This window comes from Moschus berezovskii, chromosome 19 (genome assembly GCF_049115385.1).
Source record: "Moschus berezovskii isolate FMDL1 chromosome 19, NW_MosBer_1.0, whole genome shotgun sequence".
NCBI lineage: Eukaryota > Metazoa > Chordata > Mammalia > Artiodactyla > Moschidae > Moschus > Moschus berezovskii.
The window spans coordinates 5,441,911-5,459,715 of record NC_142478.1 but is presented as its reverse complement, the minus strand read 5'-3'; the positions used below and the strand labels follow the sequence as shown (position 1 = coordinate 5,459,715).

The 17,805-nt window shown below is 45.7% G+C and overlaps 1 protein-coding gene across 5 annotated transcripts in view; it reads right to left on the bottom strand.

Moving 5' to 3' along the window:
- The window catches only part of TMEM131L (transmembrane 131 like), a 172,869-nt gene that overhangs the window by 152,291 nt on the left and 2,773 nt on the right, over positions 1-17,805 (bottom strand). For all 5 annotated transcript variants that reach the window (XM_088827917.1, XM_055405425.2, XM_055405427.2 and 2 more), the window contains exon 3: positions 4,673-4,716. In XM_088827917.1, the coding sequence (XP_088684043.1) occupies positions 4,673-4,716 (44 nt within the window). The remainder of the gene's footprint in view (positions 1-4,672; positions 4,717-17,805) is intronic.

The following is a 17,805-nucleotide window of genomic DNA, read 5'->3' as shown; positions in this document are numbered from 1 at the left end:
TGCCCAAGTTAGCAGCTGTTCCTCTGCACAGGTTCTCTCAGAGACAGAGCCTTCATTCTGTGGAATTCGTATGTGCTGCCACCACTGACTTCCAGTTCATCTCGATGTCATTAATGCTGGCACAGCAGGGTAGTAATTAAAATGAAAATCACAAAAATGTTTGAAAAATGGGTAAGGACATACTAATGACTTTATAAATAAGGTTAAGAATAAATGGCGTTAAAATAGCAGGGCAGGGCTTCCCTGGTGGCTCAGTGGTAAAGAATCTGCCTGCCAATGCAGGAGACGCAGGTTCGATCCCTGATCTGGAAAGATCCCACACGCCACAGAGCAACTAAGCCCGTGTGCCACAATTACTAAGCCTGTGCTCCAGAGCCCAGGAGCCACAAATACTGAGCTCACGTACCCCAACTACTGAAGCCTGAGCATGCTAGGGCCCAGGCTCTACAGCAAGAACAGCCGCCACAACGCAACGAGAGGGCAGCCCCCAGCCACTGCAGCTAGAGAAATGCCTGAGCAGCAAGGAAGACCCGGCACAGCCAAAAATAAATAAAATAAAAGGTCAAAATAGCAGCACAACCCTACTATTGGACGATCATCCAAAGTATAAAATAAACATCCATGACATAAATAAATGACTGAATAAATCAATAAGAGAAAACAGACATATCTCCCGGACGGAGGAATTCTAAACAATTTATGTAAGTGGAGCTTATTCTACTTAATGACTTGCCTCCAAAGACGGCAGTATGGAAAGAGGTAAGCAAAGAAGAAGTTTCCAGTCGACGGAGCTGACAAACAGTACCTCAGCCAGGTGGTCAAGGTCAGCACTGAAGGGGTGTCACATGACAGCCAACATCCTTGATATATGACAAGAACGGCAATTTGTAACTGAGGTCTTCTTCCCCCATAACCTCAGTCTAACCACGAGGAAAAACCTCAGACAGCCCCAAATTGAAGGATGAGCTCCTCAAAACTGCCCTGGTTTTGAAAACAAGGGAACTCTGACCGACTGTCACAACGAAAAGGACCCTGAGACACGACAACTAAAAGTCATGTGGGTTCCTGGATAGGATCCTAGGACAGAGAACATTAGGGGAAAACCAGGGAAATCTGAATCAAGCGTGGAGTTTAGTTCACAGTAACGTACCCACGTTGGTTTCTGAGCTGTGATCACTGGACCACAGTAACATAAGGGATTAACACTGGGGTAAACTGCGCCCAGGGCAGACAGGTACTCTGTACCATCTTTACAGCTTTCCCATAAACCTACATCTATTCTAAAGCAAAAGGCTTAATTTAAAAGTAGCAAGAGGGACTTCTCTGGTAGTCCAGTGGTTAAGACTCTGCGATCCCACGGCATGGGGACACAGGTTCCATCCCTGGTTGGGGAACTAAGATCCCTCATACTCATGATGCAGCCAAAAAAGAATTTTTTTAATTATAAAAAAAAAAAAAAAGCAAGAGAATCTACGAGTTTTGAAAGTACTAAAAATCTTCATCTTAAAAAAAGTTCCAACTGCACAGTAGAAGGTAAATGAACAGTAAGTACTTAGGTGACTGACCCATCACAGGATGTTAGATTTATAGAGAATTCATGGCGAAAACCCCTGAAGCAGCACTTTAAGAAAATGGACACAGAGAAGGTTTTCTGGTTGCAGCACCCAGCCTTCATCATGATCTTGCCTTTACACAAAGGGAAAAAACTCAACAACAACAGAAAACCCCAAGAGGCTTGGAAGTCCAGCTAAAAGCAACTAGGGATAAAGTAACAGCAAAACGCTGGAATATTTGTCCTTGAGAAGATTAAAACATACAAATCAGGGCTGAGCCAACGGTGAATCATCATTAAGGAGTTCTGAAATCAGTTCAGCAGTGGCAACCGGTGTTTTCTCAATGAAAGAGAATGAAGCAAGTTCTGTGGTGCTGACGGCTGCACGACAGTGTGAACGTACTCAACACCACAGACCTGAACACTGCAAACTGGCTAAAGCGGTAGGGGTCACACGAATCTTGCCACAATTTTTAAAAAAGAAAACAGAGTACACCACAGGTAGCGCAGGTTAAGTGCTATTTTACAAATAAATGCGCAGGAGTACACAGTCACACACCCCCATTACCTGCCTGTGGGTAATAAAATGCCATTTCCTTCTCCAGGGGAGCTTCCTGACCCAGGGATCAAACCTAGGTCTCCTGCGTTGCAGGCAGACGCTTTACCGTCTGAGCTACCAGGGAAGCCCGGGTAATAAGTAATCACAGTGTAAAAGGTCTCTCACTGAGCTGCTGTCCACAAGTCTGAAAGCCACTGACTCAGTGCCCCCTACACCCGCACTCCAATTATCCACGTCAAAAGAGGAAGAAGGGCAAAATCTACTCCATATCTTTAAGTGTGGCGGGAAACTGGTGAGAAGAAACTAGTTCTTATTAATAAGAAAGAAGCATCTGTGAAAGCAGAAAACCAGCGCCAAGGTACAAAGGACAACGCCCCCGAGGATGCAGCCTGGCCTCCCTAGCCCACACCCTAGCTCACACTCACTCCTAGCTCACACTCACTCCTGGCCCACACCCTAGCTCACACTCACTCCTAGCTCACACTCACTCCTAGCTCACACTCACTCCTGGCCCACACCCTAGCTCACACTCACTCCTAGCTCACACTCACTCCTAGCTCACACTCACTCCTGGCCCACACCCTAGCTCACACTCACTCCTAGCTCACACTCACTCCTGGCCCACACCCTAGCTCACACTCACTCCTAGCTCACACTCACTCCTAGCTCACACTCACTCCTGGCCCACACCCTAGCTCACACTCACTCCTAGCTCACACTCACTCCTGGCCCACACCCTAGCTCACACTCACTCCTGGCTCACACCCTAGCTCACACTCACTCTAGACCACACCCTAGCTCACACTCACTCCTAGCTCACACTCACTCCTGGCCCACACCCTAGCTCACACTCACTCCTAGCTCACACTCACTCCTGGCTCACACCTTAGCTCACACTCACTCCTAGCTCACACTCATTCCTGGCCCACACCCTAGCTCACATTCACTCCTAGCTCACACTCACTCCTGGCCCACACCCTAGCTCACACTCACTCCTGGCCCACACCCTAGCTCACACTCCGAGCTCACACTCACTCCTGGCCCACACCCTAGCTCACACTCACTCCTAGCTCACACTTACCCCTGGCTCACACCCTAGCTCACACTCACTCCTAGCTCACACTCACTCCTGGCTCACACTCACTCCTAGCTCACACTCACTCCTAGCTCACACTCACTCCTAGCTCACAGCAGCTCATACTCAGTCCCTAGCTCACACTGCCTCCTGTCTCATCAAGTCTGAGATTCCTAGGAGGCAACCAAGCAGAGTTCCTGACTGCCCTCTGCCAGACCTTTCCCATCACATCATCGCTGTTCCAGGCTTCTCTTCATCTCCACAAATGAGCCAACCAAAGTTCACTGCAGAACTTCCCTTGTCCTCCATCCCCACCGCTGCCAGCCAAGCTGGAAGCACCATCAGCACTCAGCTGTTCTTGCTCCCAGATCCTCAAACCGGACTGTGACAAACTTCAAGCTTTGACACATGTATTTAAGTAATCTCAAACACATAAAATGTTATATATACCGTGAATCTAAATGTTTGCAAAAAATGTAACTTCTGACATATTGTAAATATTGGCAATTTTAATCAGACTCACACTTTTTAAATTATATTCTAAAGAATCTAAGGCCAAAGGCATGCCTTTCTTCAGCAAAGCAGAGGAGTGAGCTTGTGAGAGAAGAGCAGGGAAATGATGACTTGCGATCTCAGATCAGTTTCCAGACAGGACATGGATGCTGGGAACCCAGATGCTGATTCTCTGAAACATATCCCCTTGCCCAGGCACCACTGAGAGACTACTGAGGTCCTTCCAAGGCACCGGATATCCCAGTTTGACAACAGTGAACCAAGTGAGCCCTGGGACCAAAGCATTCTCTTAAAAAATGGAGTTTACATCTTTTGATCTGCCAGCCAGTTTTAACCACTCCCCTCACACTTACAAACATAAAGCTGTGTCTCCGCACTGTGGTCCTCTCAGGCCCCGCCTCGCCCCTTACCCTCAGGAGCACGCTGGCCGTCTCCAGGCCCCTGCGCTCCGCCGGCACCCTCCCCTCCCCCGCCCACCACGGGGCTGCTCCCACGCACCCCACACTGCAGCTGCCGCGCCAGCTCCCACCGCCTGTCCACGTGCCCCACCTCACTCGTCTCTGCCGCAGCAACTGAGTTACTGACAGTTCTTATTAGAAACATAAGTGTTTTGTTCATTTACAGTACTGTCTGACCTCCCTGCTGCACACAAGCAGGTCTTACTCAAAGTGCTATGCTCGGCTCCCAGCACCGTGATGACCAACAGGCGTGTGCAGACAGAACAGAGCGGGGACAGCACGGGGGTGCACGGACCTCGCAGGAGAGTGCGGCTGGGACGGGGGACTCTCCAGAGCTCTCCGTGCAACTTCATTTCAAAACAAAACCGTGTTATTAGAGTCCAGATGCCCCAAATGCCAAAAAGAAAGGTTTATCATAGGTAACACTAAACACATAAACACATGTTCCAAGACGTTAGACGGCATCCAGATGGGCAGGGAGACTCAGCCCGGATCTGCTCCCATGCTTTCCTTACCTCTGTTCTTGAGACTGCTCCTCTGTATCGTCTTCAGAATCACCCTATTGAGAAAGAATATGCTTTAACAGATGTTTCAGAGAAACACAACATCTCCCAAAAACAAAAATAGAAACGTCTTCAAATCCCACAAGGGTGATGAACTCGTCTAAAACAGTGCCTGCCACACAGCACACACTCAATAAATACTGAAAAACAGAATGACACTAAAGTGGCGCCACTGACAGCCAGACCCTGCCAAGGGACCCCTCAGATGTGCACTACAAGTAGATTTTCTACTTCTTTAAAACTGCCACCAAAACACGGTCTCAAAGCTGGCAGGACACCACTCTTCTCTCCAAGAGCCTTTTTCTGATGTTCGAGTTTAATCACACAAGACAAAGTTTAATGATAATTAAAATCCCCAAATACAAAAACTGTACTGAATAGCTCAGAATCCCCTATATGAACACCCGATATATGTTGACTTCAACATAAAAAAGCTGACCATGCTATAAATGGCATACATACTGCACTCCGATCCACTCCCAAAATCTCCACGACCGACCATGCCGCGTCGTGACCAGGAGACACACACCAGGAGGGTGAAAAGAGAAGGCACTTGCACCAGAAGCAAAAGGGCGGACCAGCTAAACGCTCGTAGGCACGCACAGGCACCCGTGCCCTTGGCTTCTGTCCCCGCCCCAGGCCGCACCGCAGGAGGCTTCCTACCCAGCCCTCCTCCTCCTCCTCCACAGCCCCCCAGCTCCCCGCTCTCCCGGCCGCCCTATCCCTGGCGTCTGTCCTCCTGAGCCCAGACCTCCGTGCGCTAATGCCCGCTGACTGTTAACCTGCTCCTGGAGCCACGGGGCCCAAATCCCTGTCTGTAGCCCCAACCTCTCACTCAGGCACACTTAGATCAATGCCCACCTTCCTACGAAAGCTGAGGCTCAAACAAGCTAGGTCCGACCCCACAGGACAGGCAGGACCAGTTAACTTAGCTGAGCCCGGCCGCCAAACAGCTCCAGGGTCTACACACCCTCTCCCCGGAAACAGACTCTCCCTCTCCCTCACACCAGACTCGCAACGTCAGGGGGCCCTGCCAGGGGCCCACTCATGTCCAGGAGGCCATCACACCCCTGACCCCTGGGCAAACCTGAGGGTCATCTTATACTGGTCCCTCCTGTCACCCCCAAGCAGTAGATCTGTCCCCTCAGCAGACCTGTCCTTCTCCACCCCTTCTGCCTGCAAATGAGCCCAAGCCATCAGCGCCCAGGCCTACATGACCACTGCAACAGGCTTTCCAGGCTATGGAAGGCTGCTGCCTTTCCGGGACAGGGAGAAAAGGAAACCCTCCTCTACTGCTGGTTGGAATGTGGCATTACAGAGAATATTACAGAGGTTTCTCAAAAAACTAAAAACAGAACTACCATATACCCACCAGTTCCACTCTTGAGTATATATCTGAGAAAAACAAAACCACTGATTCAAAAAAGATACATGCACCCGTGTGCACAGCACCTCTATTCCCAAGAGCGAAGATACAGACACAGCCCAAACGCCCATCAAGAGATGAACGGAGAAAGATGTGACACACACTGACACACACACACACACACAGAAATGGAATACTAATAAGCCATGAAAAATGAAAATCAGACAGAGAAAGACAAATATTGTATGATATCACCTGCATGTGGAATCTAAAAAAATTACAACTCGGGAATAGAAAAAGAAAAGGCACTCATGTAGAGAAGAAACTAGGAGTCGGCAGTGGAGAGGGACAGGATGCGGGCAGAAGAATCACTTCAATTTATCTAATACTGGCATTAGTTATACCTCAAGAAAAAAATTTAAGGGTTGCCACTGAGTCTGCATACAAAATCACAGAGAAGGAGAAAGGATGTCTGTGTTAACACACGTACGTGGGATCTAAAACAACTGTGTAGACGAACCAATCAGCACAGCAGGGACAGAGCTGCAGACACAGAAAACGGCCATGTGGCCACGTGGGGCGGGGGGAGAGGAGGGGCAGGAATCCGGAGATCAGGGCTGACAGATGTATACACTGCCATGTGTAAATCCGATAGCTAGTGGGAAGCCGCTGTATACACAGCAAGCTCAGCCTGCTGCTCTGAGATGACCTGAGAGTGGGAGGCTGGGAGGCTCAAGAGGGAAGGGATGCATGAACACACATAGCCGATTCTTCACCACTGGACACACGGGTTCAATCCCTGGATCAAGAAGATCCCCGGGAATAGGAAATGGCAACTGGCTCCAGAGGAGTCTGGTGGGCTACAGTCCATGGGGTTGCAGAGAGCCAGACATGCCTGAGCAACCGAGTATGAACACACACACACACAGCTGATTCATTTCATTGTACAGCAGGAACTAACACAGTAGTGTAAAGCAACTATACTCCAATAAAAAAATAATAATAAAAATTTTAACAAAAGACTGCTGCATTCAACCCATCCTGTGTGTCAGTCACTATGAGGCCCATCTTCCTCAACATCAGTCATTACTTACAGACCCAGCAGTCAAGGTCACCACATTAAACTCTGCTCAAGAACCTGGCTCCAAGCTGAGCAACCGACACTTGACTTTGACACACTCACCCCAATCTCTACAGCCACACTTCAGCAAGCTCTGGCTCCCATTCAAAACACAAGCATAAAACATGCCGCCCTGTGACTGTGTGTTAACGCAGGGTTCTAAGTGGACAAGTGCAAAGAAACAGAGGAAAACAACGGAACAGGAAAGACCAGAGACCTCACGAGAATTAGAGATACCAACGGAACATTTCACGCACAGATGGGCACAGTAAAGGACAGAAAGAACAGAAGGGATTAAGAGGTGACAAGAATACACAGAACTATACAGAAGAGGTCGTATGATCCAGATCATCACGATGGCGTGGCCACTCACCTAGAGCCAGACACACCAGAGTATGAAGCCAAGTGGGCCTTCACTACATCACTACAAACAAAGTTACTGGAGGTGATGGAATTCCTAAAAGATGATGCCGTGAAAGTGCTGCACTCAATATGCCAGCAAATTTGGAAAACTCAGCAGTGGCCACAGGACTGGAAAAGGTCAGATTTCACTTCAATCCCAAAGAAAGGCAACACCAAAGAATGCTCAAACTACCGCACAATTGCACTAATCTCACACACTAGCAAAGTAATGCTCAAAATTCTCCAAGCCAGGCTTCAACAAGACGTCAACTGTGAACTTCCAGATGTTCAAGCTGGATTTAGAAAACGCAGAGGAAACAGAGATCAAATTGCCAACATCCACTGGATCACAGAAAAAGCAAGACAGTTCTTGCTTTTTGTTAGTCTCCAGCTTTACTGACTAGACCAAAGCCTTTGACTGTGGATCATAACAGATATGGAAAATTCTTCAAGAGATGGGAATACCAGACCACCTGACCTACCTCCTGAGAAAGCTGTATGCAGATCAAGTAGCAACAGTTAGAAATGGACAAGGAACAGTTCAGTTCAGTTGCTCAGTCGTGTCCGACTCTTTGTGACCCCATGAATCACAGCACACCAGGCCTCCCTGTCCATCACCAACTCCCGGAGTTCACTCAAACTCAAGTCCATCGAGTCGGTGATGCCATCCAGCCATCTCATTCTCTGTCGTCCCCTTCTCCTCCCGCCCCCAATCCCTCCTAGCATCAGAGTCTTTTCCAGAGAGTCAACTCTTCACATGAGGTGGCCAAAGTATTGCAGCTTCAGCTTTAGCATCAGTCCCTCCAATGAACACCCAGGACTGATTTCCTTTAGAATGGACTGCGTGGATCTCCTTGCAGTCCAAGGGACTCTCAAGAGTCTTCTCCAACACCAGAGTTCAAAAACATCAATTCTTCGGCTATCAGCTTTCTTCACAGTCCAACTCTCACATCCATACATGACCACTGGAAAAACCATAGCCTTGACTAGACAGACCTTTGTTGGCAAAGTAATGTCTCTGCTTTTTAATATGCTATCTAGGTTGGTCATAGCTTTCCTTCCAAGGAGTAAGCGTCTTTTAATTTCATGGCTGCAATCAGCATCTGCAGTGATTTTGGAGCCCAAAAAAATAAAATCTGACACAGTTTCCACTGTTTCCCCATCTATTTCCCAAGAAGTGATGGGACCATATGCCATGATCTTAGTTTTCTGAATGTTGAGCTTCAAGCCAACTTTTTCTACTCTCCTCTTTCACGTTCATCAAGAGGCTTTTGAGTTCCTCTTCACTTTCTGCCATAAGGGTGGTGTCATCTGCATATCTGAGGTTACTGATATTTCTCCCGGCAATCTTGATTCCAGCCTGTGCTTCTTCCAGCCCAGCGTTCCTCATGCTGTACTCTGAATTAAAGTTAAATAAGCAGGGTGACAATATACAACCTTAACGTACTGCTTTTCCTATTTGGAACCAGTCTGTTGTTCCATGTACAGTTCTAACTGTTGCTTCCTGACCTGCATACAGGTTTCTCAAGAGGCAAGTCAGGTGGTCTGGTATTCCCATCTCTTTTTATTTCCCCTCTGAGACTGTGGCTAAGATCATGAACTCCTTATTGCCAAATTCAGACTTAAATTGAAGAAAGTAGGGAAAACCACTAGACCATTCAGGTATAACCTAAATCAAATCCCTTATGATTATACAGTGCAAGTGAGAAATAGATTTAAGGGACTAGATCTGATAGATAGAGTGCCTGATGAACTACAAACAGAGGTTTGTGACACTGTACAGGAGACAGGGATCAAGACCATCCCCATGGAAAAGAAGTGCAAAAAAGCAAAAATGGCTGTCTGAGGAGGCCTTACAAATAGCTGTGAAAAGAAGAGAAGCAAAAAGCAAAGGAGAAAAGGAAAGATATAAGCATCTGAATGCAGAGTTCCAAAGAATAGCAAGGAGAGATAAGAAAGCCTTCCTCAGCGATCAATGCAAAGAAATAGAGAAAAACAACAGAATAGTAAAGACAAGAGATCTCTTCAAGAAAATCAGAGATACCAAGGGAACATTTCATGCAAAGATGGGCTCGATAAAGGACAGAAATGGTATGGACCTAACAAAAACAGAAGATAATAAGAAGAGGTGGCAAGAATACACAGAAGAACGGTACAAAAAAGATCTTCCCGACCAAGATAATTACGATGGTGTGATCACTGACTTAGAGCCAGACATTTTGGAATGTGAAGTCAAGTGGGCCTTACAAAGCATCACTACAAACAAAGCATCACTACGAACAAAGCTAGTAGAGGTGATGGAATTCCAGTTGAGCTATTTCAAATCCTGAAAGATGATGCTGTGAAAGTGCTGCACTCAATATGTCAGTGAATTTGGAAAACTCAGCAGTGGCCACAGGACTGGAAAAGGTCAGTCTTCATTCCAATCCCAAAGAAAGGCAATGCCAAAGAATGCTCAAACTACCACGCAATTGCACTCATCTCACACGCTAGTGAAGTCATGCTCAAAATTCTCCAAGCCAGGCTTCAGCAATACGTGAACCGTGAACTTCCGGATGTTCAAGCAGGTTTTAGAAAAGGCAAGGCACCAGAGATCAAATTGCCAATATCCGCTGGATCATGGAAAAAGCAAGGGAGTTCCAGAAAAACACCTATTTCTGCTTCATTGACTATGCCAAAGCCTTTGACTGTGTGGATCACAAGAAACTGTGGAACATTCTGAAAGAGATGGGAATACCAGACCACCTGACCTGCCTCTTGTGAAACCTGTATACAGGTCAGGAAGCAACAGTTAAAACTGGACATGGAACAACAGACTGGTTCCAAATAGGAAAAGCAGTACGTCAAGGCTGTATATTGTCATCCTGCTTATTTAACTTATATGCAGAGTACATCACGCAAAATGCCGGACTGGATGAAGCATAAGCTGGAATCAAGATTGCCAGGAGAAATGTCAGTAACTTCAGACATGCAGATGATACCACCCTTATGGCAGAAAGTGAAGTACTAAAGAGCATCTTGATTTCTGAAAGTAAAAAGAGGAGAGTGAAAAAGTTGGCTTAAAACCCAACATTCAGAAAATTAAGATCATGGCAACCAGTCCCATCGCTGCATGGCAAGCAGATGGGGAAACAATGACAGACTTTATTTTGGGGGGCTCCAAAATCACTGCAGATGGTGACAGCAGCCATGAAATTAAAGGATTCTTACTCCTTGGAAGAAAAGCTATGATCAACCTAGACAGCATATTAAAGAGCAGAGACATCACTTTGCCAACAAAGGTCCCTCTAGTCAAAGTTATGGTTTTTCCAGTAGTCATTTATGGATATGAGAGTTGGACTATAAAGAAAGCTGAGTGCCAAAGAATTGATGCTTTTGAACTGTGGTGTTGGAAAAGATTCTTGAGAGTCCCTTGGACTGCAATGAGATCCAACCAGTTCATCCTAAAGGAAATCAGTCCTGGGTGTTCATTGGAAGGACTGATGCTGAAGATGAAACCAGTATTTTGGCCACCTGATGGGAAGAACTGACTCACTAGAAAAGACCCTGATGCTGGGAAAGATTGAAGGTGGGAGGAGAAAGGGATGACAGAGGATGAGATGGCTGGATGGCATCACTGACATGGGTTTGAGTAAGCTCCGGAAGTTGGTGATGGACAGGGAGGCCTGGCATGCTGCAGTCCATGGGGTCGCAAAGAGCATGACTGAGCAACTGAACTAAACTGACATGTCCATCCCAAGCTCCCTAACTATCCCTTCCCCTCATCCTTCCCCCTGGCAAGCATAAGTTCATTCTCTAAGTCTGTAAATCCCTGTTGTGTAAATAAGTTAATTTTATCATTTTAGATTCCACAGATAAAAGGTATCATACGGTATTTCTTCTCTAACTTCACTCAATGACAATTTCTAAGTCCATCCCTGTTGCTGCACATGGCATTGCTCCATTCTTTTTAACGCTGAGTAACAGCACGCTGCACACACGTAGCACATCTTCCCAATTCATCCCTCGGCTGATGGACACTGAGGCTGCGCCCATGTACTGGCGGCTGTAAACACTGCCGCAGGGAACACTGGAGAGCACGGACCCTTTCAGATCATGTTTTTCTCTTGATAGTCACCCAGGAGCGGGACCGCAGAGTCATATGCCTACCTTGGCCGCTTTAATTAAAACTCTAATTCCTGTTGTCCACACCCTCCCCGAGTCTGCCACCGTATTATCACTGATGCCCTTCCAACAGACTACATAATTTACAACTGTTTCTATTTCTCCTTTACCATCCATACACCTGCATTAAACGGGCAGCTCAGTGCGGCCAATGGTTTTCTTTCCTTGCTCCGCGTGACAGCCCCAGGACCTCAAACAGTGCTCAGCCCACGGCATGTGTGCCATAAATGTCTGCAGGGCTAAGCACAGTCTGTTTCCTAAATACTAATGAGTATTGCTCCACACCTGTCAGAAGGCTATTATCAAACAGACAAAAGATCAGAAAGGTTGGAGAAGATGTGGTGGAAAGGGAACCCTCAGGCACTGTTGGTGGGATTTAAAGTGGTGCGGCCACCATGGAAAACAGTACGGAGGCTCCTCAAAAATGAAACACAGAGCTACCACACGATCCAGCAATTCCATGTGTGAGTATTCATCCAAAGAAACTAAAACACTAACCTGAAAAGATATATATAAAAATCTAAGTTCACTGCAGCATCATTTACAGTAGCCAACATAAATACGCGACCTAAGTTGTGATCTAAGTGTCCACTGATAGATGGATGGATAAAGAACATGTGGTATGTATGCACACTGGACTATTACTCAGCCACATAAAAAAAATGAAATCTTGCCATTTGTAACAACATGAACAGACTTTGAGGGCATTATGCAAGGTGAAATAAGTCAAAGAAAGACCAAATTCCATATGATCTCACTTATTTGTGGAATCTTTAACAAAACAAAACAAAACAAAAAACAGAATACCAAGTGCACAGATACAGGGAATAGATTGGTGGTTCCCAGGGGCAGGGGGATGGGGGTTGGGCAAAATGAATGAAGGCTGTCAAAAGGTACAGACTTCACTTATAAAATGAGTAATTTCTCTCAGGGATATAATGTAGAGCCTGGTGACCACAGCAAATAATACTGTACAGCATATTTGAAATTTGCTGAGAGTAAATCTTAAAAATTCTCATCACACACAAAAAAAATGTTTGTTACTAGGTATGGTTGTTGCTAAGTCACTTCAGTCGTGTCCGACTCAGTGTGACCCCATAGACGGCAGCCCATCAGGCTCCCCCGTCCCTGGGATTCTCCAGGCAAGAACACTGGAGTGGGTTGCCATTTCCTTCTCCAATGTGTGAAAGTGAAAAGGGAAAGTGAAGTTGCTCAGTCATGTCTGACTCGTAGCGACCCCACGGACTGCAGCCGACCAGGCTCCTCCGTCCATGGGATTTTCTAGGCAAGAGTACTGGAGTGGCTTGCCATTGCCTTAATAGATCTTAACTAGCCTTATTGGGACTTCCCTGGTGGTCCAGTGGTTAGGACTCCAGGCTTCATATACAGGGGGAGCGGGTTCAATCCCTGGCTGGTGAAATAAGATCCATATGGCATGGTCAAAAACTAAAAAATAAATAAAAATTAACTCGACTGACTGTGGTGATCATTTTTCAGTATCTCCAAATACAGAATCATTATGGTGTAAACCTAAAACTCATGGAACATTTTATGTCAATTATACCTCAATAAAAATTTTTTCCAATTAAAAAATGTTAATAGCAGTAAATATAACTATTTTTTAAAGCTCAATTAAGCAAATTTTTTAGATTTGAAACTGAACATCCAATTATTTCTCTCAGAAAAGGGCACTTTATCACCACCACAGTATTTTCCTGGACATACTGTGCTAAAACTCATACAAGAGCAAGGGGGACAAAAGCCCAATCTCACGCTGAACATCTCCAGGGTTCAAATTCCACGACTGCTGTGTGCTTATCACCTTGGACAAGTTACTTACCCGCTGTGTGGTCTCAATTTCCTCATCTGAAATTGGCTCTCAACACTTCATAGCTTCTGGAGTCTTAGCATGAGTTAACATTCGAGGGTGTTATAGAATGGGAAAGACTAGAGAACTCTTCAAGAAAATTACAGAGCCACCAAGGGAACATTTCATGTAAAGATGGGCACAATAAAAGACAGAAATGGTATGGACCTAAGAAAAGCAGAAGATATTAAGAAGACGTGGCAAGAATGCACAGAAGAACTGTCCAAAAAAGATCTTCACAATCCGGATAATCACGATGGTGTGATCACTCACCTAGAGCCAGACATCTTGGAATGTGAAGTCAAGTGGGCCTTAGGCATCACTACGAACAAAGCTAGTGGAGGTGATGGAATCCCAGTTAAGCTATTTCAAATCCTGAAAGACGATGCTGTGAAAGTGCTGCACTCAATATGCCAGCAACTTTGGAAAACTCAGCAGTGGCCACAGGAATGGAAAAGGTCATTTTTCACTTCAATCCCAAAGAAAGGCAATGCCAAAGAATGCTCAAACTACCGCACAATGGCACTCATCTCACATGCTAGTAAAGTAATGCTCAAAATTCTCCAAGCCAGGCTTCAACAGTACATGAACTATGAACTTCGAGTTGTTAAATCTGGATTTAGAAAAGGCAGAGGAATCAGAGATCAAATTGCCAACATCCACTGGATCACAGAAAAAGCAAGAGAGTTCCAAAAAAACACCTATTTCTCCTTTATTGACTACACAAAAGCCTTTGACTGTGTGAATCAAAACAAACTGTGGAAAATTCTTAAGAGATGGGAATACCAGACCACCTGACCTGCCACCTGAGAAATCTGTATGCAGGTCAAGAAACAACAGTTAGAACAGGACATGGAACAATGGACTGGTTCCAAATTGGGAAAGGAATACATCAAGGCTGTATACTGTCCCTGCTTATTTAACTTATATGCAGAGTACATCATGTGAAATGCCGGGCTGGATGAAGCACAAACTAGAACCAAGATGGCTGGGAAAAATATCAATAACCTCAGATATGCAGATGACACCACCCTTATGGCACAAAGTGAAGAAGAACCAAAGAGCCTCTTGATGAAAGTGAAAGAGGAGAGTGAAAAAGCTGGCTTAAAACTCAACATTCAAAAAACTAAGATCATGGCATCCGGCTCCATCATGGCAAACAGATGGGGAAACAATGAAAGACTACTTCTTGGACTCCAAAATCACTGTAGATGGTGAGAGCAGCCATAAAATTAAAAGACGCTTGCCCGTTTGAAGAAAAGCTATGACAAACCTAGACAGTATATTAAAAAGCAGAGAGATTACTTTGCCGACAAAGATCTGTCTAGTCAAAGCTATGGTTTTTCCAGTAGTCATGTATGGAATATGAGAGTTGGACCATAAAGAAAGCCTAGCACCAAAGAACTGATGTTTTTGAACTGTGGTGTTGGAGAAGACTCTTGAGAGTCCGTTGGTCTGCAAGAAGATCCAAGCTGTCCATCCTAAAGGAAGTCCTGAGTGTTCATTGGAAGGACTGATGCTGAAGCTGAAACTCCAGTACTTTGGCCACTTGATGCAAAGAACTGACACATTAGAAAAGACCCTGATGCAGGGAAAGAGTGAAGGAGGGAAGAGAAGGGGACGACAGAGAATGAGATGGCTGGATGGCATCACCAACTCGATGGACATGGGTTTGGGTGGACTCTGGGAGTTGGTGATGGACAGGGAGGCCTGGCGTACTGCGGTTCATGGGGTCACAAAGAGTCGGACACGACTGAGCGACTGAACACTGGAGGGTTTTTAAACAATGCCAGCAGTATTCATCCCATGTTAGTTAGTATCTTTTGACATTAACAGTGGAATCTGATGCAACCAAAAATAAACCTCTATGACAAAAAGCTTTCCAAATACGAAGCGGCGCTTCCTGGCCTGGAGCAAGAGGCTATTTCCTTAGTACCTGAGATACTCACTGTGCCATTTCTTGTTTCACCTTCCACCGGTTTCCGTTATCTACACGCTCAGGCTCAAGAGGGTAAAATAAACAAGCTGTGGGATTTTTAAAGGCAGAAACGTTTCTTACTCAACACTGTACTACATGAAGCAGGCCTAGGTCAGCTGTTTGCTAGATGGACCAACCAGGCCAGAAGAGCGTGGCCTCCCCATCCCATCCCATGCCATCCCAGAACAACACGCTCTGGACCAGGTAACAGCTGCTCCTCCTCAGCAGACATGTACATGGCTCAGACCCTTAGGAGTGAGGCTTCTCCCCCGAGCAAAGGCTGAAGAGACTAAATTAATAAATTCTAGATTACCCTTCTTGCTCCTAGAACTAATATAGAAATGTGATTATTAATAAGAAGAACTCAATGCCTAAGAGAGTCCATCGGCCATCTTTGAGAGACTAACCTCCTAAACAGGGAACTAGACAAGACACTGACCACTGCTCCTCTCTCAGCAGGAAGAACCCCTGAATGCCTACTGTAGACACAACATCGTTGCCACATGGGGCCACCAAGCATAGATGCCCAAACTCTCTTAAGGGGAACCCAATTAGGGCAACAGGGCACACACAAGACAGAGAAAACAAACGCATACACTCAAAGAGCTCAAAGAGGAAGAGAAACACAGATAGTGCCAGTGCCAAGGTAGGGGTCAGGAAGGACCGGTCCTGATAAACGGCAAGGCAACAGAACTTGTGCTTTCATTCAACAGAACCGTGCTGTACCTGGCTAGCCAAGGGGCAGACCAGTGTCCCCGAGGACCGAGCGAGGCCATGGACAAGGTCAGATCACAAAAGGCCTCAGGCCCAGAGTAGGTCAAACGGTTCACAGGGAATCCCGGAAGCTTCTCATCTTGGAGGAAGGGTAAGAAGGGGCACAAAGCAGTGCCTTGCACACATGCAACTACTTCTCGACAATAAAATATCTGACAAAAGCATTTGCTTGGGAGTTGGCACAGTGAAAGCCTGGATGAAGCACAGTCAGAGGAGAGGGAAAATTCTGTCAATCTAACCGTAAAACAACGTGTTTTCTTCTCCCTTCTTGGTATCAACACAGATCAAGTTTTAATGTCCTTAGACCAAAATATTTTACAAAACAAGAGTAACAAAAAGATATGAATAATATAACTTATCTATGCAATTGCTGGGCACATAATAAGTGTGAGTTGCTCAGTTGTGTCTGACTCTTCAATCCCATAGACTGTAACCTGCCAGGTTCCTCTGTCCATGGGATTCTCCAGGCAAGAATACTGGAGTGGATTGCCAGTCCCTTCTCCAGGGGATCTTCCCGACCCAGGGATCGAACCCAGGTCTCCTGCATTGCAGGTAGACTCTTGCAATAGTTTGAGCCACTATGCAATTGCTGGGCGCATACTACTGCTCAGTCATCTGCACTGGCTCAGCCCCTTCAAAGCAGGAAAGCTGTTCCACACTCTCCAGTGAGCAAATATAGGGGTCAGATGAGAATACTGCCACAATAATGGGAAACCTGTATTAAGCACTCACTAAGTTCAAGGCACTTAATCGGCACAAAATCCTGATATCAGCACCACTGTTAACCCCGTTCTGCAGATGAAGAAACAGAGGACAGAGAGGTGGAGAAGAATGGAGCCCTGAGTCAATCCTGGAAGTCTGGCAGTTTACAACAACTCAGCTGTATCTGTTTTTACTAATGATGCCTTACTCAAGTTCTTGGTCCATTAAGAGAGCCGTTAGAAAAAGAAAAAAGGCCCAATCGACAAAAAACATTTCCAAAAGAGATAACTGTAAAAATAACAAGTGTCAGCCAGTGTTAGTATTCAATTTTTTAACACCACATCTTCAGACACTTCTATTTTACCAATCACTGACAAATCTTAGCTTCCGAAGCCATCTTTAGGTCTTCCTGAAAGCAACCCAACTTACAAATTCATTAGGCAGAAAACCTTCAAATTTAAATAACACCTATGAGGGAACTTTTTCTGAAAAAATTCAAACTACTTTGAAAAGAATTCCCTAAAAATAACTCTCTTCAGAATTCTCTGCAGTTTACACACACACACACACACACACACACACACACGCCATTCAGATAGATATGCAGCTTAGATAAACAGACCCCTACCCAGGTATATGCACAGTAAAACAATTTCAAAAAATACACATACACATGGAGATGAAATATTTAGAAAATGATTTTGAACATCAG